This window comes from Hemicordylus capensis, chromosome 6 (genome assembly GCF_027244095.1).
Source record: "Hemicordylus capensis ecotype Gifberg chromosome 6, rHemCap1.1.pri, whole genome shotgun sequence".
Classification (NCBI taxonomy): Eukaryota; Metazoa; Chordata; class Lepidosauria; order Squamata; family Cordylidae; genus Hemicordylus; species Hemicordylus capensis.
Genome location: NC_069662.1, coordinates 122232015 through 122258579, shown reverse-complemented (window position 1 = coordinate 122258579; position 26565 = coordinate 122232015). Strand labels below are relative to the sequence as shown.

Sequence of the window (26565 nt, the reverse complement as noted above, 5' to 3'; positions counted from 1 at the left end):
AGGATGGCAGATAACTTTGCATGCTCCCCAGCAACGTACATGGACTGAGGAAGAGGTTTCGCCTCAGGAGGCGTGCCATGGTTAGTGCAAGTGCACCTTGTTACACTTGTGGAATGCAAGCTAAACCAGGGTTTAGCAGAATAGCTCGCACAACATCTTTGCACTAGTGCAGCATGAGTCTGGATGCCTGCATATATACTTGGGGCTCATCATGGCATATTGTGCAAGCCAGTAGGTAAACTGCTTAAAGTATCTGCAGGTGTTTGAGTTCACTGGATATAACAATGCAGGGAAAGTTCTGAGTGAGCATGCAGAACTATTTATGTGCAAACTTTGGGACTGCAGCCAGGATGCACATAATGTGTTTTTCTCACACATCTCTGTTTCTCACCTTTACACGTGAACAGATTTTCACAGATGGGTATGGTAGGCACAACATGTCCTGCTGTCATTTTGTAAATAAACATGTGAGGATTTGGTTTTCGGAAAACATCTGTGGTATCATCACTTTTAATGAACATTTCCCCCAATTTTTGTTGTTTCCAGGCTCATGATTATAGAACGTTGCCTTCAAGCACAGTACATTGGTTCTGCCCTATGCTTCACATGAAACAACTTCTTGTGCTGATGTTAGCACCACACAGGAACCCTGTTGTAGACCATGTGTGCACCATCAGGTCATGACACCATTTCTCTGGTTTCATGAGATGTATGTATCTTGGGAAGGCTGCCCCTTGTGGCTTTTGACATGTGCATATTATTTATTTATTACACTTGTATACCATCCATCCAAAGGCTCTGGGCAGTGTACAGCAACTCCAAAAAACCCCCGCCAAGAGATCATTTAAAAACAATCAGTACAAAATCAAATTTAAAAACAGTTTAAAACTAGTAAACCAGGGTTTCTTAACCTTGGGCCCCCAGATGTTGTTAGACTACAACTCCCATCATCCCTAGACATGGCCTTTGTGACTGAGGATGATGGGGAGTTGTAGTCAAACAACATCTGAGGGCCCAAGGTTAAGAAACCCTGCAGTAAACAATTTAAAAAATATTTTAAAATAGTGTAAAAACCATGGAAGGCCAGACCAAACAAATAGGTTTTCAGGACTCTCTTGAAGGGCCACAATGAACCCAAGGTACAAATTTCTACCTTGAGTGCATTCCACAGTCCAGGAGCAACTACAGAGAAGGCCTGCCTCTGAGTCGCCACCAGATGAACTGCTGGTAACTGGAGACGGATCTCCTCGGATGACCTTAACGTGTGGTGGGGATCGTATATGTGGTAAATAAAGAACACACCTGTGCACTTGCAACATATGATATAGAACTAGCCTATACGACAGGGGTGGGCAAACTTGTCTAGCTGTTTTTGGACTGCAACTCCCAGCATCCCCAACCACAATTTATTGTGGCTGGGGAAGATGGGACTTATAGTTCAACAACAGCTGGAGGGCCAAGTTTGCCCACCCCTGCTATAGACAGTGGTAGATATCCAGACTATTGTTGCACATGTGAAAAAAATATTTCTAACACACACAAGGGGAGGGGGTTGTAATCTTCCTTTCCTCTTCAGTCTTCCGTGCCTCAAAATAGATGTTCCTGATACTTCTACAATCCCAGGGACATATTTTATCATGCATAGAGGACTGGAAAGGAAGGGGGGTTATTAGCCAAAATCACCCCTCCCCCTTATTACCTGTGTAACAGTATTCTGCATATGCTGAGTTAGTCTGGATGTCGGCAACATTTCCTACCCTGAAGTGATATTTTAGAAAGTTGTCATGTGAGAATCATCTCAGAGAGAGAGATGAGGAGAGGCCTGTTGTTCGTTCACTGAGTGCATGCTTTCATGAAGGGCCTAGTCTACCAATGGCTACTAGCAATATGTACCATATTTATACAAATGGAAGACAATTCTAAATTTAAGACAACCCCCTTAAAAATAGAGTTTAAATACAGTTATGCCTGTATTTACCTGAAAAGAAGAGAACCCTGAATTTACGACTGATTTCTACCATCAAATAACTTGGCGGGGGGTGGGGGTGGAATCTTGTTTTGGATTCAGATATATATGGTATATATGTAAAATGGTTATCACCTTGCATTAACAATTTTGCTGACATCAAAGCACCAAAAGGGACAATACCTGGCTGAACTTAGATAACTCTTAAAACCAAGGGAAACGCAACAAAAGCTTGTTGTTAGCATTTTACATATTTGTTGTCCCTAACGGGCAAACACTCAGTATAAATTTGCAATAAAATATAAATAAACAGAGTGTGGTAACCGTTATTACCTTTTAAAGCCCTGAACGGCTTAGGTCCAGGTTACCTTAGAGAGCGCCGCCTTCGGTCTGATCCCCACCGCATACTAAGATCGTATGAGGAGGTCCGGCTCCAGTTGCCACTGATTCGTCTGATGGCGACCCAGAGGCGGGCCTTCTCTGTAGCCGCTCCTAGACTGTGGAATGCGCTCCCTACAGAAATCCATAATTTGAATTCTTTATTGGCATTTAGGAAAGCCCTAAAGACCTACCTGTTCGGCCTGGCCTTCCAGGGTTTTTAAATTGTTTTAAAGGGTTCTTAATGTATCGGGTTTTTATAAGGTTTTGAATTGTTGTTGGTGGTGGTGGTTTTGAGTTGTTATTATTATTATTATTATTTTAGCTGCTTTATTGTATTTTAAAATCTTTCTTCCTGATCATTGATTGATTTTTAGCTGTTTTGTAATGTTTGTGAACCGTCCTGAGCTATTCTGTAAGGGCGGTCTAGAAATAGAACGAATAAATAAAAAAATAATATAGTGTGCTAGACATACATCTAAAGGTCACTAATGATTAATGTTTCTGTAGCATAGTTTATAAACAGATATTCTTAAGTCCATATATCTGAGGGTGGGGGGTACATGAGACACGGGATAAGGGGAGAGAAGAAAGAAGGCCGAGGAGGAGGAGAATGCCTGCTTGTGTTTTCTGCTTGGTCTTTGCCGCTGCTTATTGTCCAGTATTAATCAATCTCTCTCTCCCCATCTCTCTATCTTGCCCCTTCTTCCTCTCAAAAGTGGCACAAAAGAAAGAACATTATGCAGCATTTTGTTTACCAGCAATAAATCGGCATGTCACACTTTGCACAGCACTATGTTCAGCCTTCCAAGCTTTGGTCAGCACCACCTGTAGCCCAAGTACATGTTTATCTTGTGCACACCTGGTGTAAAAGGGGGCAACCCTACCAACACTAGATCAGACATCTGTCACATCATGGCCCTATGTATACAGCCTTTCTTGCCACACATGGCACACATGATTGTAGATATGACATCCACAGGAAAATTGAGATGATTAATATAAATTAAATTTTGAAAAATATATAGAAGGTAGTGGGTATTTCCTACTTAAGAGGCTGAGAAACACTGGCTGAAATCCAGACTAAATTACTCCTGTGTAGTCCTATTGAAATTTAGTCCTTTAGATTAGCTCCTGTTGAATAGTTTAGACTGGATGTCGGCCACTGTTCTATAGATATAACTGTAATTCAGCAAACCTAGGCATAAGGCTGATTCAGAGAACTGCGTTTTCACATTGTAGCTGCTTGGGGATACACCATTTGTTCTGTGTATTATCTTCTGGATTTTCTGCTAAGAAGGTGACGTATTTTGATGTTTGCTTTATGTTAAAATACATCCTATGCTTTCTGATATCAGGGCTTCAACCTAGGATAAACAGACCTGATGCTAGCCTGATGTGGCAAATGTTTGAAGGGAGTTCACAAAGAGCTCTTCCCCCAAGATCATACTATGCTCTCTAGCAACTGATTCAGTTCAGCCTAAGTGGGGCTGTGGTTACTGGCTTGATAGTCTCCCAGACTCCTTTCTGAGTCATTTTCTTCAAAATCATGCAAAATGAGTCTTGTATGTTTTAGCCATCACACAATATGCCACCTCCATGTAGAAAGATTCCCTGCTAACTTGGCAAAGTGGCACCTTTTAATGTGGTGATTCTCTTTATTTAGCAGGGGGAGAGTAACTGGCCGTATCCAGCCCCAGCACAGTACCTCCAGTGACTGTTGCTGGTGTCTACCTTATGTTTCTTTTAGACTGTGAGCCCTTTGGGGACAGGGATCCATCTTATTTATTTATTTATTATTTCTCTGTGTAAACCGGCCTGAGCCATTTTTGGAAGGGCAGTATAGAAATTGAATGAATGAATGAATGAATGAATGAATGAATGAATAATAATAAAGATGAGGGGATATCTTTCTAGGGGTGTGGGGGGGAGGTGTTTGCATGCGTGTGTACATACATACAGGATAGACATGGTACTGATCTTCTCTTTGGGCAGTGGGGGGGATGTGGCTAAATGCATGCTCTCGTATCAGAGTTATACGGAAGTGGAACACACAATTTCCAAAGGAAAAATCGCTAGTAAAACAAATTTTTTTTTAATTACTTGAGTATAATGCATGGATATTTGATTGTGAGTGGAAATTTTGTTCTTTCCAGCCAGGCCAGTAGACTACTAGGTAAGTACACTGCTGCTCTATGAAGCGAGATATTTTGTATGGTGTCCCTCAGGGCTCTATCTTGTGTCCAATGCTCTACATGAAAACACTGGGAGAGATCATCAGGGGATTTGGTGCAGGGTGTTATCATACACTGATGACACCCAAATCTATTTCTCCATGTAAGCTTCATCAGGCAATGGCATAACTTCCCTAAATACCTGCCTCGAGGTAGTAATGGGCTGGATGAGGGATGATGATAGCAAACTGGATTATGATAACAAACTGAGACTGAATCCAACCAAGATGGAGGTGCTCATTGTAGGAAGCCGAAGTTTGGGAAATTGGATAGATTTGCTGGTTCTAGATGGGGTTACACTCACCTGGAAGGAACAGGTTCTCAGTCTGGGAGTACCTCTGGACCCAACCCTCTCTCTGATACCTCAAGTGGAGGTGGTGGCCAGGACTGCTTTCTATCAGCTTCAGCTGATTCACCAACTAAACACTTTCCTGGAAGTGAGTGACCTTAAGACAGTGGTGCACATGCTGGTGACTTCCAGGCTTGACCACTGCAATGCACTCTACATGGAGCTGCCTTTGTATGTAGTCCGGAAACTGCAATTGGTGCAGAATGTTGTTGCCAGATTGGTCTTTGGGATGTCCTGAAGAGATCGAATCACTCAGGTTTTAAAAGAACTACTGTGGTTACCAATAGTTTCTTGGCAAAATAGAAAGTGCTGATTATTACCTATAAAGCCATTAATGGCTTCGGCCCAGGGCATTTAAAAGAATGTCGTCTTTGTTATGAACCCCACCGCCTATTAAAATATTCAGGGGAGATTTGTCTGGGGGTGCTGCTGGCTTGTCTGGTGATGACTCAAAGGAGAGCCTTCTCTCTAGTTGCCCCAGAGCTTTGGAATGCACTTCCTGCTGACATTATAGCTACTCCATCCCTGTTGGCTTTTAGGAAGCAACTGAAGACACATCTCTTCAGCCAAGCTTTTTAGCTATTTGGTAGTTGTTATGATTATTTTAATTTGATATTTTTATGTTTTAATTGTTAAAATTTCTTGGTTTGTTTTTATTGCTGTAAACCACCTAGGGACAAATATGTTAAATAATAAATAAGTACTAGGTAAGACTACTAGATAACTAAGAATCCAGAGTGCAAATTCTGGCCCAGCCACATAAATACAGAGCCTCTTCAGGCAAATTACTATCTCTCATCCATATTAGGCAGCAGCCCTATGCTAATTGTTGCTAATAGCTAATATGGTAAGAGCCAGCGCGGTGTAGTGGTTAGAGTGCTGAACTAGGACCGGGAGACCCTAGTTCAAATCCCCTTCTCAGCCATGATACTTGCTGGGTGACTCTGGGCCAGTCACTTCTCTCTCAGCCTAACCTACTTCACAGGTTGTTGTGAGGAGAAACTCAAGTATGTAGTACACCACTCTGGGCTCCTTGGAGGAAGAGCGGGATATAAAAGTAATAATAGTGTACTTAAATCCACTGGTATTTGTGGGGTTAAAGTTCTATAAGTGACGACAGAGACACAGCCTTATCTCACAAGTTTGTTTTGTGGACAAGTGAGATGAGGAAATGCTATTATCTGAACAGTAGCCTTATCTTTTGGAAATATCCCCACCCCTGTTTTCTGTTAACTAGGGGTGTGTGTGTGTGTGTGTGTGTGTGTGCACGCCCCACGCCTTATACAATATTAGAATGCAAATTTTGTAATGAGGAAATCACACGTGTATTGTAAAAGCATGAATATTCGTTCTTGGGGTTTTAGCACAATCTAAAGTGTCTGCACTATATGCTTTCAATTTTTAGTAATATAAAATGTATTGCATCAGTTATAGATCTACAGTTCAGTTGCATTGATGTGGGCTACTTCAGTGAGCTCTCACAATTGTAGGTATTCTACCATTATCTACCATCATTAACTACCATTATTCTACAGAAACTACCATTAATCATGGTAGTTGCTTTCGCTATATGAATTGTTTTGCTGCCTCTACATGCTTGTATTATTTTCTTTTTTAAAAGCTCTGTGTGATAAAATAATTCCACATAAATTATTCTGTATTGGATGCTGATCTGAAGCAGAGACTTCTATGCAGCAGGCTGACTCCTCTGGGTCAGTTATTCTTAGCCGAGTTTATTTATATCTTATGGCATTACAGGTCTAAGATTAGTTGGTTAGGCGTTATCATGCCATCTGAGTTACCTCCTAATATAACTCTACACCGGAATGATTATTTATAGACGGAGCATTCTGTCATTTTTGAGTTATTTCTAGTAGTTTAAATAAAGAAGAGTAACAGTCAAGAAAAACCACAGATTCCTTCCTGCTGCCAGAACAACACGATAACTGCTTGTTGAAGGGGCAATGATATTGTTTCAAATGTGTGTTGGAAGCAGATGAGACAACCCTTTTATCTCCACCACTTTAGACTAAAATGAGAGGTCCTGGGGTCTAGTGCTCTCCTGCTTGGGCAGGCGAAGAAACCCAAATTGAAACACCCTGTCAGAAAGAACACAATATCCTGGCTGATGATGACAACAAGGGACATCCAGGGTCTATTTTTAGGAGTTGTCTCGGTCAACTGCTGCATTCGGCATGAGCATGTCACATATGCACAGCTCCTCCAGCGCTAGCCTTTCTGGTGACAACTTACTAACTACAATTATTTACCACATTATACAGGTCAGTGTAATTAGGAGGGCAGTGTAATTAGACGCACCAAATAGTTGAAGCACTTTTCTGTCATCCCTTCCCTTGTGTAGGCTTCTCAAGAATGTGACAGGCACCACACACCTCAGATCCTTGCAGTCGCTTCCACATCCAGCACAGTTTTCTTGTCCTCCCCACCTTTAGGCTTAACCCCTCCTTAGTACTCATCCTTGACAAAGTGCAAGTACTCATAATTACTTTTGCTTTCATTTACCCTATTATACCTTCTTTTATCTTGCTTCTCCCTGACCTTCTCTTTGTTTTTTCCCTTTCCAGTGTCAAAACCTAGACCATAAGAGTTTATAATCTGTTGATGTCGTTGTCATCATCATCATCATCCACCCAGAACTCTTCTTTGCCACCAAATCAGGGTTTATTTTCTTAGCTGAACCTTAGAGCTGGTAAGAATGGCATCCCAGGGAAGTTATTCATCTCTCTTCTAAGACATACAAACATACCGTGTTGAGACAGACTTCATGCCATGAATAAGTCCGTTCCTGCCAATGGCCCGAACTTTAAGAGTCAGCTAGTATAATATATACTTTATATGAACTGACCCTCTACATTAAACTTTTATTGGTTCAGTTTTGGGAAGCATGTGTTTGACAGCTTTTTTATTTTTATTTTTCAGTAATCTATCAAATTTGTACTATATGATTAAAAAGCTGATGTAGCATATTGCCACTTCTTACTGGCAGTTCCTTGACCAACTAGTTGTAAAACTGAGCTAAGAAAAAGAACCCTGACCAAATGGTAAAGAGGAGTTCTGGTTAGAAAAGGATCTATCAGTAGATTGTAGGTACTACAAATTATGTATTGACAATGGAGGGAGGGCATCAATGGAGAAGGAAAAGTTCTCACCTCTTTCATGAGTGCCTTGAAATACTTCAAGTACTTCTGCTTTTTTTGCCTTATGCCAATAACGTCTTCCCAGACTCCCCTGTAGTGCCACCTTGCTTCTCCCTCGCTTCAGTTTTATTCTAAAAACCATTTCATGTAAACTCTTACTCTATATCCCTACAAAAAAAGTTTAGACATTTTCTTCTGCTATTGCCAAATTTATTATTTATTTATTTGATTTCTATACTATCCTTCCAAAAATGGCTCAGAGCGGTCTTCCCAGACTCCCCTGTAGTGCCACCTTGCTTCTCCCTCGCTTCAGTTTTATTCTAAAAACCATTTCATGTAAACTCTTACTCTATATCCCTACAAAAAAAGTTTAGACATTTTCATCTGCTATTGCCAAATTTATTATTTATTTATTTGATTTCTATACTATCGTTCCAAAAATGGCTCAGAGCGGTTTACACAGAGAAATAAACAGTAAATAATGCCTTGCTTCTCTCTCTTTCCTTCCCTCACGCCATTTATTTTATTTTTTATTCTAGACTGTCTTTCATAAAACTTATACCAAGGTGGCCTACAAAACAATAAAATTCCATAAAATCACATTAAGATATTGCATTAACATTAAGGTGTAAACTGTAAGTTCATGTAACTCATGGACCTATTTTTCTTTGTTTGTTTATGCTACTCTACAAAGCAGAATGAACATTGATGGTACTACAGTATGTAAATACTGGCTCACATCCTGACTAAGACTGCATATGAGATGTTCCCATGCAGCAGAAGACTTCCACTAAAACAGCTACAGAGATCACGTGTGCGGGAGGGAGGGATTTTCACCAGTCTTCCCTTCCTGCCCGGAAAGTGTCCTGTGCCACCCAAAAATATGTCCTTGAGGATTGTGCAGCCTTCAGGGACATATTTTCAGGTGGTGCAGGGCACGTCTGGTGAAGGGGAGATTAATGGAAATTGCCCCACCTGCATGTAAATACTGGTGCTACAGTAGTAGCAAGCCTTCCATAGCATGGGTACTTTTTCCTGCAGCATGCATGCAGCCTTAGGATGTCAGCCAATGTTACTAAGAAAAATAGCTGCTTATGTGTTGTATTTCAGGCAAACCAGTGTCTCTGAGTCTCAGCCCCACATATAGACATGGTAATTTTAGCCTAACTTACAAGACTGTTGCAGTATCACAGTTTCTGAGATAATACTGCAGAATCACTTTGATAACTCAGGAAAAGCAGTACAAGTGGCCCTCATTATTTGCGGGGGTTCCGTTCCTGCCAATTTCCACAGATCATTATTATTATTATTATTAATTCGATTTCTATACCGCCCTTCCAAAAATGGCTCAGGGCAGTTTACAAAGAGAAATAAAACAAATAAGATGGCTCCCTGTCCCCAAAGGGCTCACATTCTAAAAAGAAACATAAGACACACACCAGCAACAGTCACTGAAGTACTGTGCTTGGGGTGGATAGGGCCAGTTACTCTCCCCCTGCTAAATAAAGAGAATCACCACGGTAAAAGGTGCCTCTTTGCCCAGTTAGCATATGGGGTAATCATGATCATGAAACAGATCATGAAACGGGGCGTAAGTACTATTAGGCAAGGGGAGGCGGCTGCCTGGGGCCCCCCACGCCTCGAGGGGCCCCCCTGAGGCAAGTCACATGACTATATATTGTGAAGTGTGTATGTGTGTGTATCAGCGAGGGGCCCATTTTAAAATTTTGTCTCTGGGCCCACTCCAGCCTTGTTACGCCCCTGTCATGAAACCACTAATAAAGAGGCCTTAAGCCTATAGGGATTGGGGGGTTAGGTTCCTTTTGCTTTAAAAATATTGCTAAAAATGCAGGGAGGGGCAGAAATAAAGCTAGAAAAGCATAGTACCTTGTTCTCCAGGAATAAACCCTCCCAATCCTCTTATTTTTTTCATTTTAAACAAAAAAAGAGCCACAAAATTGCTGTGCTTCAAAATGGCAGACTGGTGTCGGAAATGACATCAAAAGTTATTCCAGCCACTCAGGAACTGCAAATAGGCGAAAATTGCCTGTATTTCATGTCATGGATAAAGAAACTGGGTCTCTGTGACCCATCTGCTGATACATGAAGGTCTGATCCATGAAACTGCAGTTAACAAGGGTCTCCTCTATATAAACTGTTGGTTCTTATGAAAATTTGGGCAAATGTTTGGTCCCCGTAGCAGTTCACTCTGAAAAGAGCATGCTTGCCTCACAATGTCAACGACACAAGCTCTTTATTGATTATATTGGGGATAACTGGTTGATCCTTCCATTTCTTCTAGTATTACACTAACACATTCTTAGTAAAGCGATAACAAGATTGGGTACAAATTTACTTCTGTCAAAATGCCCATTTTCTAATAATATTTTACAATTGGGAACTATTGTTCATTCCTATGATGCATGTGATTGGAGGTACGCTTGTCCTGGGGGAAATGATAGCTATTCAGTTTATATGCTTTTTGCAAATGATTAAGGAATAATGTCAATTTAATAATTTTTCCCTTTGGAGGTGTTTTAAATCCAAGTTTCCTTGCTCCAAAGGCCAACACCAGTTTTGATGTTGAGTAAAAATGATAATGATAATAATACAGTAAATGTGGAATATACAGCCCCCAATATCTCCAAATGTGAAATTATGTCAATGATGCTGAATTTTTTCCTCTCATTCCGTACGGCAATAAGTTAGCAACTGTTATGTTAGTAACAAACGGATCATAATGGTCTGATTTACAGAGTTTGTGCCACTGCCACTAAAGTAGCATTTCAGTTAGGGAAATCAGGGCAGAGCCATAGTATGGAATCAGGAGCCACATCACCTGCCTCTTACTGCCCCTAACTTACAGGGCACCAGTGCTCCAGCAGTACTAGTATGGGGCTATTCTGATAGCCCTTTGAATTTGTCCTATGTACTTAAGTGAGGCAGTCGGCATCTAGAGACCTCTGGACCAAATCTGTCCATTCCCCCCTGATATGCCACCGTCTCCTGTTGCCTAGAGCAGTGATCTTCACTATTTTTCATGCAAGGGCCACTTTGGGAGGGCGGACAACAACTCATCAATGTGAGAATCATTTTCCACTGTGCTGACCTCCGAACAGGATGGTACTTTCCTCAATGCTGGGAGGGCCTTTTAACAGAGACAGAGCCCTCTCTTAAGAGCTCTGTAGGGATAGTGTTGGCAAGGGCTACACTTCCCAGCAATTCATGCAAAGATGGTACAGGAGGACTCAAGAGGGCTCCGTTTCCCTTAAAGGAGCCTCCGCAGCACTGGGCAAGACTGCATGGTGAGAGTGGCAGTCTCTGCTAGGGGACTGTGCAGAGTATTCAGCTTTTGCTGAAGCTTTTTGCAGGCCCAATAAACAATTAGTCAGGGAGTGGCACTTGGGGTTGATGTGGGCCACCACTTACCCCTGTGCCTTGAAAACACTGGCCTAGAGGCAGAAGAGGAGACAGCATGCCTTTTGTAACAGAAATGGCTAGCAGCAGGACATACATATGAGTTTACCTCTTCTCTCCCACTCACTGCGCCCTGGTGGCGCAGTGGTAAAACTGCCGCCCTGTAACCAGAAGGTTACAAGTTCGATACTGACCAGGGGCTCAAGGTTGACTCAGCCTTCCATCCTTCCAAGGTCGGTAAAATGAGTACCCAGAATGTTGGGGGCAATATGCTAAATCATTGTAAACCGCTTAGAGAGCTTCGGCTATAGAGCGGAATATAAATGTAAGTGCTATTGCTATTGCTAAGTGCTATTAAAGTGGAAAGCTCGTCAGGATTCAGGAAAACAAGTTGCTGGTCAGGGTCTTAAGTAAATGGCCTGATATGACCCCCACTTGCCATGTCCAAGTCATAACTTCAGCTTTTTGCAAGCCCACCTCATAATGGTCTACTTGCATTTCTAGCTTGCTTCATGCATTCCTGTCTTTTATCTATAGCCAAAAGAAGGAAAGAAAAAAGAAGCACCCCAAACATCTAAATAATCCAGTCATGAAAATGGTTCTTTTGACAGTTCTATTTGAATCTGTTAGAAATTACTTTAGAATTGCATTAAACTGTGTTTAAATTACAAGAGTATGAAACACGAAATTCCTCTGAATGCAAGCTTTAAAAAAATGCTGAGATGAATAATTTAATGACAGCATTCATGTCTGGGAAAACAAGCGATGACAAAGAACAAAAATTATCATAGTGAGACTTCATGAATATAAACAGCAAAAATTAATGCTGTTCCAGATATAATGTATATTTTACCAAAGGGACAGATCCATTACTTCCTGTCATTGTTTCTTCTAGATATTTTATCACTGTTGCATTTTCATATTAGCAGCAATAGTTTCAGGTTTTGTTGTTGTAGTAGTAGTAAAAAAACTACTTATGGAAAACAATTGCATATAGTCATTTTGCTCTGAAGATTATATCTAATGATGCCATGCAGCCCTTGACGGAAAGAAATTCAAAGAACTGATGGGAAACAACAAAACTGTGTTCTAAAATGCAAAACTCTAATGTGTCAAAAGCAACAACAACAAAAAAGGATGTTGCTGTCAGGAGGCTAGGAATTGAAAATGAAGATGAGAAACTAGTCAAGAAACAAATATAGATTAAGAACATGTTTGGACCCTAGAGCTATGAACCCAATTTTAAGATAACATTTGCAGTGCACTGCCCACTGTTGGTAAGGAGTCACCAATAAGTTGGCAGGAACAGAACAATTTACAGTCCTTGATTCCTGCTCTTGAAATTAAGAAAAAATAGCAACAACCACAAATTCAAACTAGGGTAATGTGATAGGAAAATAAGAGAGCATTCTAGGAGTGGTACAGATAATGGAACCAAAATATACAGGAGAAGATGGCTGGTCTTCAAATATTTCTGATTACTTTGTAACCTTGTAGGTTCTTTGTGTGAATCCATCATAATGGACCTCAATCCCCTGTGGTCTTCTGTAAGGTATCCATCGTGAGTTAAAGATGATGCTAGACTGTTTATGATACTGTAAGGGGCAGCATTCCTATCAGACCATGTGATGTGTTGGCCTCTGGTAGCAAGTGCTGCAAGTTCAGGCCCTCTCCCCCGATCTCTCTTTATCTCCACCAAGCATTTTGTTTTCTCCATTTCAGAAGTGGGGGCAGCATCAGCTCCCACCCTGGAGGCATGTGCGGTGATGGGGGAGGAGTGGGGTGCCATCAGCACAGGGACGGTGAGAGGGAGCAAAGTGGTATATTGCCTTCTCCTCAGCTAGTGAAAGGCAACATGTTTGTCCTGCATACCCTTAATGCCTCCCTCTCCTGTCCATGTTGTTGCTTTATATACTGTGACAAAGACAGTTTAAATCCATGAATCTTGCAGATTATATGGGACGTTCAATATGATCATTGTATAACTTTCTTGTGTAGGGAGATGGGTCCTCTCTAGCATGGAGAAGACTCTAGTCAGAGCCCAGCTTTCAAATATCATGAATCTGCCTGGGTCCAGTTCCTCAAACACCCTTATTGATCCTCTCTGCTAGTTTCTTCTTTCAGACCTTTCAATTCTCTCCATGCCTTCATCAACCTGGTTCTGCTGCCACTTCCAACAGGGTGACACTGCTGGGGCCCATAGGCAAGGTGGGAACATATAGGATAAGTAATGATAGTAGAGAGTGATATGACCCATGAGTGGGTACATGGAGGGAAGTTGTTCTGGAAAAGACTAGCAGGTAATTGAAACCTAAGACAGCAGCTACTGTGAGCTCTGTTGGAGTTGGAGAGTTTGTGCAATTCCATGGCATAATTTTTCAATGTTTGCTGTAGCAAACATTACATGGTCTCAGAAGAGACACTGATAGCAAAAAAACCTCCAGAAAATATGTTGTTGGAAGAAAATTCTGCAGAGAACTTGAAATGGTAATAAGAGTTTGAGTTGTATTGAATTAGAAGTGGTGCAGATAAGAAAGTCGAGAAACTTTCAGCACTTTCTTCATGTGCAGATGAAGGCAAGAGAGTTATATAATACTTCTATGTTACATGACAATGAAGAGAAGGAGAAAAACCCAATTTTTGTCTAGTCATTCCATAGACCATTGTGGTGGTGTGATAATTTTATCAGGATGCTTGACTACACAACCAGAATACTTGACTACATTTGAATTTTAAAGAGAGATCAAGAAGGGCTCTCTCCCTTCCTCCCGCCTCAAACAAATCCTACTCAGTTCAGCCCAAATCTCACCTCTTATCTACCTGTTGACCTTCCCTTTGGGGAATGGGGAAAGACATCCAGTAACACATGCACACCAGGGATATACTGTAACATTTTTTTACAGGTCCATTCTTGTAAACCGTATTTAATGTCTTCTACAAAGGGGGAGATATTAATGATAGCAGGAAAAAAGTAATCTATAAGTTGTTGAAGGAGAGAGTTCTGGGGCACATAAGTAGATAACTGAAACCCAGATCCGCAGCCATTTTGAGATCCGTGGTGGTAAGTTGCTCATTATTAAATACAGTTTGTTTCACAGTTCAGTTTCTTCCCTGGACCACCATTTCTACAAAGGCTGCAGCATTAAACCTTATAGGACGTCCCTGTCTTGTAGCAGTGTTTCGGCCAGTGGGTGGGGGGCTGGGGTGCAGTACTACCATCCCATTTTCCGTGCCATTTCAGTCTGTTTTTGATTGTGTGAATTACCTCTTTGAATCATGCTTTCTTTGAGGTGGGAGCAATAGGCTTGGACAGGAGTCGATTTCAGATGAACCACAGATTTCTAAAACTACGATTGATCTATTTAAAATGCTTTCTGTGGTTACAACATTAGAAGAACTGCAGGACCCGTTTCATTCAGTATTTCTTAAATGTCAATATGTTGAAAATAAGCCAAGTGTAAATGAGGTTGTTTCAGCTGGTGCTGACTTGTGTAGAAGAATGTGTGGGCGATGTGCATCTCTTTATTCGTAACACATGCAGAAATGGTCACATCGATTTTCCTGGAAAAGTGTTTGTTTCTTTTTTATTTCAATAGAGCTTAGTTTGGCAAGAGAGGCTGAAGAAAAGAACTGCCATCTTTCAATGTTTAAACGTATATATGTGCATTATATTTGCTTACAAGTATGTCTTATTGCACTTGCCTTACCTTTTATTCCCCTTGTTTGTCTCATTTCAAAATTTAGACTGCAAGCACCTCAGGGCAGAGGCCTCTCTCTTCTTCTGCTGATATTACTTTGCAAAGCACCATGTATGTGGAGGTGCTATGTAAATTAAAAAATAACATAATGATAAATAGTATATATTGTTTTAAAAATGTTAAAGGGTGAGGGGTTTTTTTCCTCTCTGTGGAAGAGGAGCAGCTGTTAATCTCTACACTAGAAGATAATATGAGGCACTGCATATCCAAGGAAACTAAAAAAGCATTTCTGATCGAAGCGAGTCTTCTTTTCCCCTTACTGTAGCAAGATTTCATTTAGAACTAAAGCAATAATTATGCCACTGTGCACTGATATTTCTGGACTAGGCAGTTTAATAAGGGATAAAGCAAAACCACTGAAAAGACAGAAAAATCAGAACAGAATCTAATAGGAAGACTGGAGGAAAAAGCATGCTCATAGGTATTAAGGGATCTCTATTTATAGTCTATAAAAGAAAAAGCCAGTGGTTGGGGGAGAAGGCATTATCATATGCTATAAATAACTTCAAGGTGGTAACTCTGTAAATTAAGGGTAGGAATTTTGGTTCTCAAACGATGGTGTGGGGTGGAAGGTTGGCCTCGAGCTGTCAAGCCAGTTTTCATACTGACAGTGAGTAGAAACTGTAGCACAACCCACTGAAAGGCCACAGTCCAGCCCAGAGCAAGGTGCACCGAAGCCCTGTTGATTTCAATAGATTGTGCACAGCCATAATTCCCAAATCTTTAAGCCATTCTTGTTTGCAGTGAACACAATAAAAGTGGATGTATAGGCACAGCCTGGTCTATTTGCTATTTGTAAAGCATTTATTTTTACACTTATGTCCTGTTATTCCTACAAGGAGCCCAGAATGCTGTTGTACATGGTTGTGTTTATCCCCACAACAATCCTGTGAGGTAGGTTAGGCTGAGAGATAAGTGGCTAGCACAGAGACACCCAGTGAGTCTCCTGGCCCAATGAGGATTGAACTCGGGTCTCCCTGGTCCTAGTCCAACATTCTAACTACTACACCACACTGGCTTTCATGCAGCCATGGTAGTTGGCAGTCTTCTGTGTCCCAACATGGTGGTATTAAAATGGTAACTGAGCCAAGAGGCTCCTTTAAAAAGTGGTGATTCTCTTTATTTAGCAGGGGGAGAACTGGTCCTGTCCATCCGCACCATAGCATCCCTCCAGTGGCTGTTGCTGGTGTCTGTCTTATATTTCTTTTTTTTAGATTGTGAGCCTTTTGGGGACATAGGAAGCTGCCATATACTGAGTCAGACTACTGGTCTATCTAGCTCAATGTCATCTTCACGGACTGGTCTTCTCCAAAGTTGCAGGCAGGAATCTCTCTCATCCCTATCTTGGAGATACTTCCAGGGAGGGAACTTGGAACCTTCTGCCCTTCCCGGAACAGCTCTATCCCCTTAGGGCAGGGGTGGGGAACCTTGGCCCTCCAGCTGTTTTTGAACTACAACTCCCACCATCTCCAGGGGATGATGGGAGTTGTAGTTCACCAACAGCTGGAGGGCCAAGGTTCCCCGCCCCTACCTTAGGGGAATATCTTACAGTGCTCAGACGTCTAGTCTCCCTTCCGTATGCAATCAGGGTGGACCCAGCTTAGCTAAGGGGACAAGTCATGCTTGCTACCACAAGACCAGCTCTCCTGGTCTTGTAATGGTGTAAACTATTTTGGGAACTTTTGTTGATAAGCAGTATATAAATATTTGTAATATTTGACACGTTGTATTCATCTACTAGGAAGTTATAGCAGGAAGTGGCAACCCTGCTTGTTCAGGGTTGTCATAGTAACTAACATGGGCACATCCTAGTCTATGCATTGTTGGAATCATATGTATCTTCAGGTTCAAGATATTAGAGCCAACATTTACATAATTCTGGCCATTGGGACGCTACTGAAATGACATCCTTATGGCAACTTCTCCACCTGGGTGACCACATGTGGGGACATGCCAATTTTCTGTGTACTGCAGTAAGGATTTCTATATGTTTGTGAGCTGTGAGCTCAACAGATACTCTCATGCCCTGCTGAGGCAGGGAGTGTACCTGCCTTCTGGAAGGCCCTGAAATTATATCACTGCCACTACAGGGACTCAGTATAATTCCTGTCTCAGAAGAAGCTGTCCTTGGGCATGACAACTTTCTCATGAGTCTAGGTCTGCTCACAACTAGGGATCTGCTCATAAACAAAACCAGGGAAGTGAGAAAATTGGCATGGCTAGAGAGCAGCATATAAAGGTATCTTGGAACATACGAAGTTGCCGTATGTTGAGACAGACCATAGGTCCATCTTGCTCAGTATTGTCCGTCCTGGCCTTGGCTTTCTAGGTTTTCCGGCAGGAATTTCCCCCAGAACTGACTTGATTAGCAAGGTAGAGGTTGCCAGTTCAAATCCCTGATGGTATGTTTCCCAGACTATGCGAAACACCTATATCGAGCAGCAACGATATAGGAAGATGTTGAAAGGCATCATCTCATACTGCGTGGGAGAAGGCAATGGTAAACTCCTCTTGTATTCTACCAAAGACAACGACAGGGCTCTGTGGGTGCCAGGAGTTGACACCGTCTCGACGGCACACTTTACCTTTACTCAACATAGTATACTTTTGAGATAGCACACTTTACGTTCCTTTATGTGGAATAATAGGGACCTTCTGCATTCTAAGTAGATGCTCCACCACTGAGCTATGGCCAAGGGATGAGAGAGGAGATACTAGAGATACTACTAACAGAGAAAGTCTTGTGCTGTTAGTTGCCATTGGAGTCTAGTACCAGGAGGATCGCCAGCCAGGGCACTTTCCAGATTACACCCTGCAACGGGGTCACGGTGGATCTTGGAAGTGTGCTTCCACACTTCCTGTGTTATGACACCTCAGTCCCTACGCTGACAGCAGGGTGCCATTCCTATTTCCCATGCCTTCTTTTGAATTTAATCGCTGCGATATAGTGCTGCTATGACGTTGTGTATCCGGAGTAAAAAAGGTTGCTGTTTTTTCGGGTTGTTAGTTTCTGCAAGACTGCTCCCCTGGCTGTTTACATTTCAAATGCAATTTGCCTGAATGGAAGCATTTTGGAGAGCCAGTGTGGTGTAGTGGTTAGAGTGCTGGACTAGGACTGGGGAGACCTGAGTTCAAATCCCTGTTCAGCCATGATACTAGCTGGATGACTCTGGGCCAGTCACTTCTCTCTCAGCCTAACCTACTTCACAGGGTTGTTGTGAGGAGAAACTTAAGTATGTAGTAGACCACTCTGGGCTCTTTGGAGGAAGAGCGGGATATAAATGTAAAATAAATAAAAAATAAATAATACATAAATAAATTTTGCTGCTATTGAGCAGCTGACCTGGAAAGCGCCCAATATGCCTTGCTTAAAGGAAAGGAAAATGGTTTGAAGAGCCAAGTGACATTTGGAAAAAGCTTGTTTCCCAGTGAAGTAACCAGAGATATCAAATATGTGTGTTTACTCTACAGTCCAACCTTCTCCCAAGAATTAGGCAACAATTTCTATTTATGCTATAATGATTTTTCTCCCATATTTCTGTTTTTCTAAAGGGATGAGTGGTAAATATGCACCTTGGTTCTGACAGATTTCACAAGAGTGAAGATAGCATAGGTATGAAAATCCAGTTATCAGGCACGCTGCATGGTGCATATCAATGTTTAATGTTTATTACATTTTGAATGAGCCATCCAGAAATGTTTTCATTTAGTTTTGCCACCAAGAGGCAGCTGTCTCTTTCTGTAAAATCTTTATCATTTGTTTACTCATTTCATGTTTGTGATTGACAGTAACCTTGTTTTATATATGCTCAGATTTTTGTGCTAATTTCCCCCCCCGCCGTTCTGACATTCTTTTCCTTTGCTGCAAAATCATAAAATAATTCAGTTTGAATGCTGCTGTGTGTAGAAAGCATGTTGCTCAGGGGATGTCAATCATTGTAATGAATTATGTGTGGATATGAACAAGTGGATGGTGGGAACAGGATCATGCCTGCCAGCCCTGCTGCACCTAACTTTGTTGTGTGTGGCTGAAGGTCTAAATAGAGCCGATGCGAGTACAAAGAATGTGTACACATTATGGGGAGTGCCTTTTGTCTTTATCATGTGGAGAGCACCTACACATGTAATGCTTGTATGTAAGCTCTATTTCAGTACTTCTCAACCTTGGATGCCAGATGTTTTTGGACTACACTTGCATTATCCTCAGCCCCAATGGCAGAAGTAACTCCCTAAGTTCCTTGATAAATGCTCCTACTTCGCCTAGACTTCAGTTCCTCTCAGACATTTTTTTTTAAAAAAAATGGAATTCGTAGACATTATTAACTCACTCAGCAGGTTCAGACATCATGAGGAACTACAGTTCATTTCATCTGACTGTAGCTTGTCTGAACTTGCATCAGTCAATAAACTGGTTTATTTGGGTAGTGAAACCATGATCTCAATCCAAGATTTGAAGTTGTTTTCTTTGTCCTAACTATTATCTTGTATTGGGGGCGGAGTCACGATTGAGCGAATGGGTTCAAAGAACCTGGGCCATGCCTCGCGCCCCTACATCTGATGTCAGATGTGGGGGGGCGTGGTTTAGCTCCCAAATGGACCCCATTTGGGAGCTAGATCAGCCAGGGTTATGTTCTCAGCACGGCTGGAGAGGCTCTCCCGCTCCAGCCACACAACGAACACAGCACTGGCCTATTTAGCTCCCAAACAGGGTCGTGCGACCCCATTTGAGAGCTAGACCATGCCCCCGTGTCTGACATCAGATGCTGACGCAGTGTCGGTGCTAGGGTGGCCACGGCGGCAGGCTGAGCCCGGGCTGTCGCTGGCCTCCCTCTGCACCTGTCTTGCACAATGTTTGAACCAACAATTCTGGTTCCGTCTTTGTTTGCTCCAGTGGCACAGGGCTCTGTCTATCATATCTCTATACTGCCTGATAGAAGTATCTCTAGGCTCTTTCACAGAGAGAGGCAAGCCTAGAGCATGTGAGGTAAGGAGAATGGAAGGTCCAAACCATGCCATAATTTTGTGATCATCTATGGTACCAATCCAAATTTGGTACCATAAAATAAAGTGTGTGCTTCTGTGTGATGTCTGAACTGGGCACTAGATTTATATCTCACGAGTTACTGAATGCTTGAAAGTAGTGTCATGGAAACATCTTTCCAAAGAAACCTTAATTCCAATCTAATGACGTGTGTGCGTGTGTGCGCGTGCATACACACAGTTAAGTCTAATTGCTGCCTATGAAATACAAAGCTACACAAGTCCAAGGTAGTCCATAGCCAACAGTGTGAAAGCTGCCCATGAGTTTATGGTTATGGTGGAACTGAGGACCACAACATATCAGTTATTAATACATAATGCATTGTATCTAATATATATCAGTTCAGAACTGAAGCCTTGCATCATTTAACAAACTGGAATAATAATTAGTTGTCTTAATTAAAATACTTTATTAACTTGTTGCATTATCATTTGCTTTAGAGACATTTGAAGATCGAAGGGTGTGTGCATGTGGCCAGATTTCTTCACTGTTCTTTACATTTTGTATCTGGAGTGTTCACGTACTTATTTGTATACCTGTAACTCCTGCCTCTGTATCAGGAGTGCTATTTGTGACATGCGTTATGCAGTACATGAATAAAATATTCCCTGACACTTATGAGAACGGGTAGTCCTGCTCATGGTAAACGCCAGGTGCACAAAGCTTAGGAGTTTGGGGTCATAGAATTTATGACTGGAAAAAAGATCATTTAAATTGTTATATAGTGGCCCTATTTATTTATTTATTTATTTAGTTAGTTAGTTAGTTAGTTAGTTAGTTAGTTATTCATTCAAAATATGTATACCCCACTCCTCCAGTACACTGCTGCTGGGGGTGGCTCACAACAATAAAATAAATACAATGTAAAATAAAACTAATAAAATTAACCAAATTAAGTAAACAAGTAAATTAAGTTAAAAGTCCAGGCTAAAACCACAATCAGAATTAAGTTTCAAATAAAAAGTTATTTAAAAAACCAAAATTTGAGAATTATAAAAACTAAGAACTAAAGAACCTAGCAATTATAACCAAAGATGGGACATTAAAAAGCCTCTTTAAAAAGATGTTTGTTTGGTTGTTTTCTAAGAACACTGAGGGAGGGAGCATGGTGACGCTCTTCAGGGAGGGTGTTCCAAAGCCAAGGGGCCACAACCAAAAAGGCCCTGTCTCTGCTTCCCTCCAACCAGATCAATGTTAGTGGAGAGACCACGAGCAGGGCCTGATATGGTGAGTGGAGGGTCCTGTCAGGTTCATATGGGTGAATGCAGTCCGACAGGTATCCCGACCCAAAGCTCTGTAGAGCTTTAAAGGTCAAGACCAGCACCTTGTGGACCGGTAACCAATGAAGCTGCCACAGGATGGGTGTGTCACTCATGAAGCGACTCGCTATGATGAGCATCCTTACAGCAGCATTCTGGACCAGCTGAAACGTCTGAACTGTCTTCAAGGGCAGTTCACCTAGTATGCATTGCAGTAGTCCAATCTGGATATTAGCAAAGCATGAGTGACTGAGCTCAGGTCTGACTTCTCCAAGTAGGGTCACAGTTGGCATACCAGCCATAGCTGCTAAAAGGCACTTCTTCACACTGCTGCCACCTGTGCCTCCAAGGACAGCGTTGGGTCCAGAAGCACCCCCAAGTGGCGGATGTTGTCTTTCAGAGGCCATTTGCCTCTCCAAGACCAGATTTACCTATTAACTCAGATGATCAGTTCTACCAACCCAGAGCACTTCCGTCTTATCTGGATTGAGTTTCAGGTTGTTTGCCCCCATCCAGTCCACAACAGCCTCCAAGCCCTAAACTCATAGCTTATATGAGTTGTAACATCACTGTGGCTTTATACTGCATATTGTATATACATACTGGTGGATATCCAGACTCACAAAGTGCTGGTGCAATGAACAAAATTGTGTTTAATGCAAGAAGTTCACATAGCTGATTGAAGTTGCACGGATTCTTGGAACTGACCTCTTGTGCAGAAGTTCCCAGCACAACATATGAGGCGTGGCACACAACCTTATTGAGCTAGTTCAAACGCATCTGGATTGTCCATGATGGAGCATTCTGGAATCTGTTTCATAATATGAAACAGTACCTATAAATGTATTTCCTAGCTGCTGCAAATATCTACAAATGTGGCTTGTACAATGTATTAATAAGACAGATAACTCCTAGGTTTGCATAACAGATCTATTTTGCTCCATCATGTAGAAAATCAGGCTCCAAGTGTCTTTCTCTGTAAACTGAATATAAAATATTCATTTTAACTTGAATGAAGATCATTTAATTAAAAATGTCGCCTCTTGGAAAGCCAACAGCAGTTTGCTGAAATGTTATTGATCCACAGAAAACAATGTCACATTTATGTATTCGCCCCCCCCCCCCCGCCGAAATGTTATGAAGTGGTTTTAAAAATCCATTTAAAGTTTTATTATTTTCTGTTAAGGGTGGTGATACATCTTAAGGACCAAGTGATGTAAGATTATTCCTTAGTAATGCTGGACGGCTTTAAGTCTACTTCTGTTACATAAAAACTATATTTATTCTGGCTGGTAGACCAGCATATGTGAAAGGAAGAAGAGAGATTATTTCAGAAGTGCTTTTAATCTGTTGGTTTCTCTTTGCAGTGCATGGCATATGAGAATGTGTTTTGCACCCCTGGTTATCAAATATGAAGTGCAAAAGTGAACTGTGTATTTCAAAATACTGAAAATTTGTAATCTACTTCAATATTTCACATGGTTTTAATTGAAGGTGTGAAGGGCTGAAGGTGTGAAGGGCTGAAACATATAGGCAAAGTGCACCAGCATTGATAATTGCAGGTCTTTGCCAGCAGGGGGCATTATTCTCCCTATTTATGGGTCTGCATGGTTGACCCTTCTCAGGACACTGCTGACCTTCCTAGGGAGGCGGGGACTAACAGCCTAGGCTTCCTTGGTGGAATTGCAGTTTGGGTGTGTGTGTGTGTGATATTTCCAGCTTATAAAAGCTGTATGATTCCTTCTTCTTTGGCTTCAACCCCTGCTTTCCCTGGATAGTCTATCCAGTTGAGGCCTTGGCTACTCTGTTTGGCTCCAGTTCACTGTTGTGGCAGAGACCAGAGTGCTTCTCTGTGTCCTGACCCTGGTTTCTATAAACATGATGGGCATAGTGTGATGTCGCATCACCAAGAAAAGAAATGTTTCTGTAAAAGGGCAGCCTGTGAAGTAATGGGGAACAAGGGAAATTACATTTCTGGTACATAGTCATAGGAAGATGAAGCAGATATTGAGTCAAGAGGCACAGGAAAGCAAGAAGGTGGCATATAGTCTCATGACACATTAAAAACATAGCAGTTCCTTTGACTCAGTATTGTTTCCGTTGCTTTTAGCATTTATTAGTTGCCAATTCTAGAAGCCTCCATTTCCTCACCCTGAAATATGGCAAAGTTTTGCTATTAATCACAACTCCCTATTTAGAGAGGCCCTTGCCAGGTTTTCCCTCCCTCTGTTCTCATTTCTTCTCCACCTCTTCTTCCTTCTGTTCTGCTTTACTTCATTATTCTGTTCCCTCCAGTCCACTCACATTCAGCTACAGTGCTCTTCTGGGACAGCACATAACTGCATTCACCATGTGGGTTGGTGGACACTGACCCAATCAGAGCTCATATCAGAGATAGGATTTTTTAGGCAGTGTCAGGAATGTAATCTTGTGGCCAGGAACACGCATATCACGTTATTTGTTATCTCATTGCCAAATGCTCATGCCCTCTTGGCAGTAGCGGCTGGTGCAGGTGCTACCAGCAGCGACGGCGAGAGGCTCCTTTTAGGCATACATTAGAATGTGCTTATTTCTGCTCCGGCAGCACTTGCAAGCTGCTCCGAGCTGGAACGTGTTGCCCAGCGCTCTCTGCAGTGGAGGATCCGCTCCGATTTGAAACCACTTAAAACCAATTAAAATACCCCCAAACAATTTTAAAAACCTTGAAAGGCCAGGCCAAACCAGTTTTCAGTGCATTCCATAGGACTGGAGCAGCTACAGAGAAGATCTGGTTCTGAGTTGCCAGCAGACATACTGGACGGTACTGGAGACAGACCTCTCCAAACGACCTCACCGTGTGATGGTGATCATACAGAAGAAGGCGCTCTCTAAGGTAGCCCAGACCCAAGTCATTCAAGCTTTAAAGGTAATAACCAGCACTTTGTATTCTGCCCGAAAACATATTGGCAGCCAGTGCAACTGGTTACCCCAGAGACGAGTCTGTCTGCCACATTTTGAACTAATTGAAGCTCCCAAACTATGTACATATGACAGCTCTAACACTGAATATTACATGTAATTGTGCCAGTTGCATGAAAAGGCTCCATGCCAGCTCCAGCAGCCACTAAGGCATCCAACTTGAAGGCCATAATCTGGACTAAAAAGTGAGGGACAGGATTCCTAGTGGAACGGTGAGAACCAGTGGTACATTGTTATTCCTGGATTCAAACTACAGAAAGGATGGGGTTGGGGCAGATTGGCGGTGGAGAAGCACTGTATATTAAAGAAGGGATAGAATCCAAGAAGCTGGAAGGACTGGAGTCCTCCACATAATCATTATGGATGACAATATGAGGACTGAAAGGAAATGTGTTACTAGGGACGTTCTGTCGCCCTCTGGATCAGAAGACTGAGAGTGACCTGGAGTTGAAGAAGCAAATCAGAGAGGCATCAAAGAGAGTCAGAGCTGTAATAATGGGTGACTTCAATTACTCTCATGTAGACAGGGCAAATCCATGTGCAGGTATTGACAGAGAGGCTGGATTTCTAGATATGCTAAATGACTATGGCTTAGAACAGTTGGTTGTGGAACCAACTAGAGAGAAGGGGACCTTGGAATTAATTCTGACTGTTGAACAGCACCTGGTAGAAAATATCAATTGTAGAATCATTGGGGAACAGTAACCATAGTGTGATTCAATTCAGCTTATAATGTGAGTGGAGCACTGCCAAGAAAGTCCCAACACAGATGCGTTGAACTTCAGAAGAGTAAACTTCTCAGAATTGAAGGGATTGGTAAAAAGGAAACTGAAAGGAGGGTCCAATCACCCCAGAAGGCATGGAACTTATTCAAATGGACAATAATAGAAGCTCAGTTGGAATGTGTACCAAGAGGGAGGAAAGGTAGCACAAAGTTCAGGAGGATGCCAGCATGGCTAACAAGTAGAGTCAGGGAAACTATAAAAGGGAAGAAGACTTGATTCAGAAAATGGAAGTCCTGCCCAAGAGAAGAGAACAGACAGAAACATAAACTCTGGCAAAAGAAATGCAAGGAGACAGTAAGGGATGCAAAAACAGATTTTGAGGAGCATATAGCTAGGAGTGTCAAGGGCAATAACAAAAACTTACTTAAATATATCAGAAGCAGAAAATCTGCCAGGGAGGCAGTTGGGCCCTTAAATGATGATAGCGTGAAAAGGATTATTAATTAGGATAAGGAGATTGCATAGAAGCTGAATGGGTTTTTTGCACAGGGGCGTAGCCACCCTTGGGTGACCGGGTTCAAAGAACCCAGGCCGCCCCCACAGGGGCCACACCTCACAGACCGGATACGCCCCTGTGTCTGATGTCAGACATGTGGGGTGCTGGTTTTGCTCCTGAGTGGGGCCACGCAACCCCATTTGGGAGTTAAATGGCTGGCACTGCATTCATAGCGTGGCCAGGAGCAACTCTTCCCTGCCTTAAAGGCAGGGAGAGCTGCTTCTGGCCGAACTGTGGATGTAGCGCTGGCCCTGATCTAGCTCCCTAATGGGGCCACGCAGCCCCATTTGGGAGCCAGACCATGCCCCACACGTCTGACGTCAGATGCGGGGGTGTAGCTAACCCCCACGCCTCATGTCAGATGTAGGGGGTGGGGCGAGCCGGGCTGCCACCACCGCCAGACACGAGCTGCCCCAGTCTAGCTCTGCTAGTCTTTGCATTTGTCTTCACGGCGGAGAATACTGACCATTAGGGATGTGCAATCTGGCTCAAGGTTGAGCCAGTTTGCCATCTGACTGGGCCTGGTTCAGCTCGAGGTCGAGCTCAACTTCACAGGCCAGCTCGGGGCTGGTTCAGGGGTTCTAGAGTGGTGGGTTTTTTAAATTAAGTTAAACACTCACTGCTAGTCCAGCAGCTTTGGAGGGTGCTGCCATGACCCTAGGAGGTGGGGTCTACATTGTCCCCCCTCCCCCGCTGGCCTCACCCGGTCTTTTAAGGGCAATTTTGGTCCATGTTTGGGACATTTCGGTGGCAGTGGCCATTTTCG

The 26565-nt window shown here is 42.4% G+C and overlaps 1 protein-coding gene across 34 annotated transcripts in view; it reads left to right on the top strand.

Annotated features, from left to right (window-relative positions):
- The window catches only part of HDAC9 (histone deacetylase 9), a 670023-nt gene that overhangs the window by 241806 nt on the left and 401652 nt on the right, over window positions 1–26565 (top strand). For 6 of the 34 annotated variants that reach the window (XM_053261007.1, XM_053261009.1, XM_053261011.1 and 3 more), the window contains one exon: window positions 18813–18873. The exons of the other annotated variants lie outside the window; for them this stretch is intronic. In XM_053261007.1, coding sequence (XP_053116982.1) covers window positions 18828–18873 — 46 coding nt within the window. In that variant the 5' untranslated portion in view covers window positions 18813–18827. The remainder of the gene's footprint in view (window positions 1–18812; window positions 18874–26565) is intronic. 34 annotated transcript variants of the gene reach the window in all.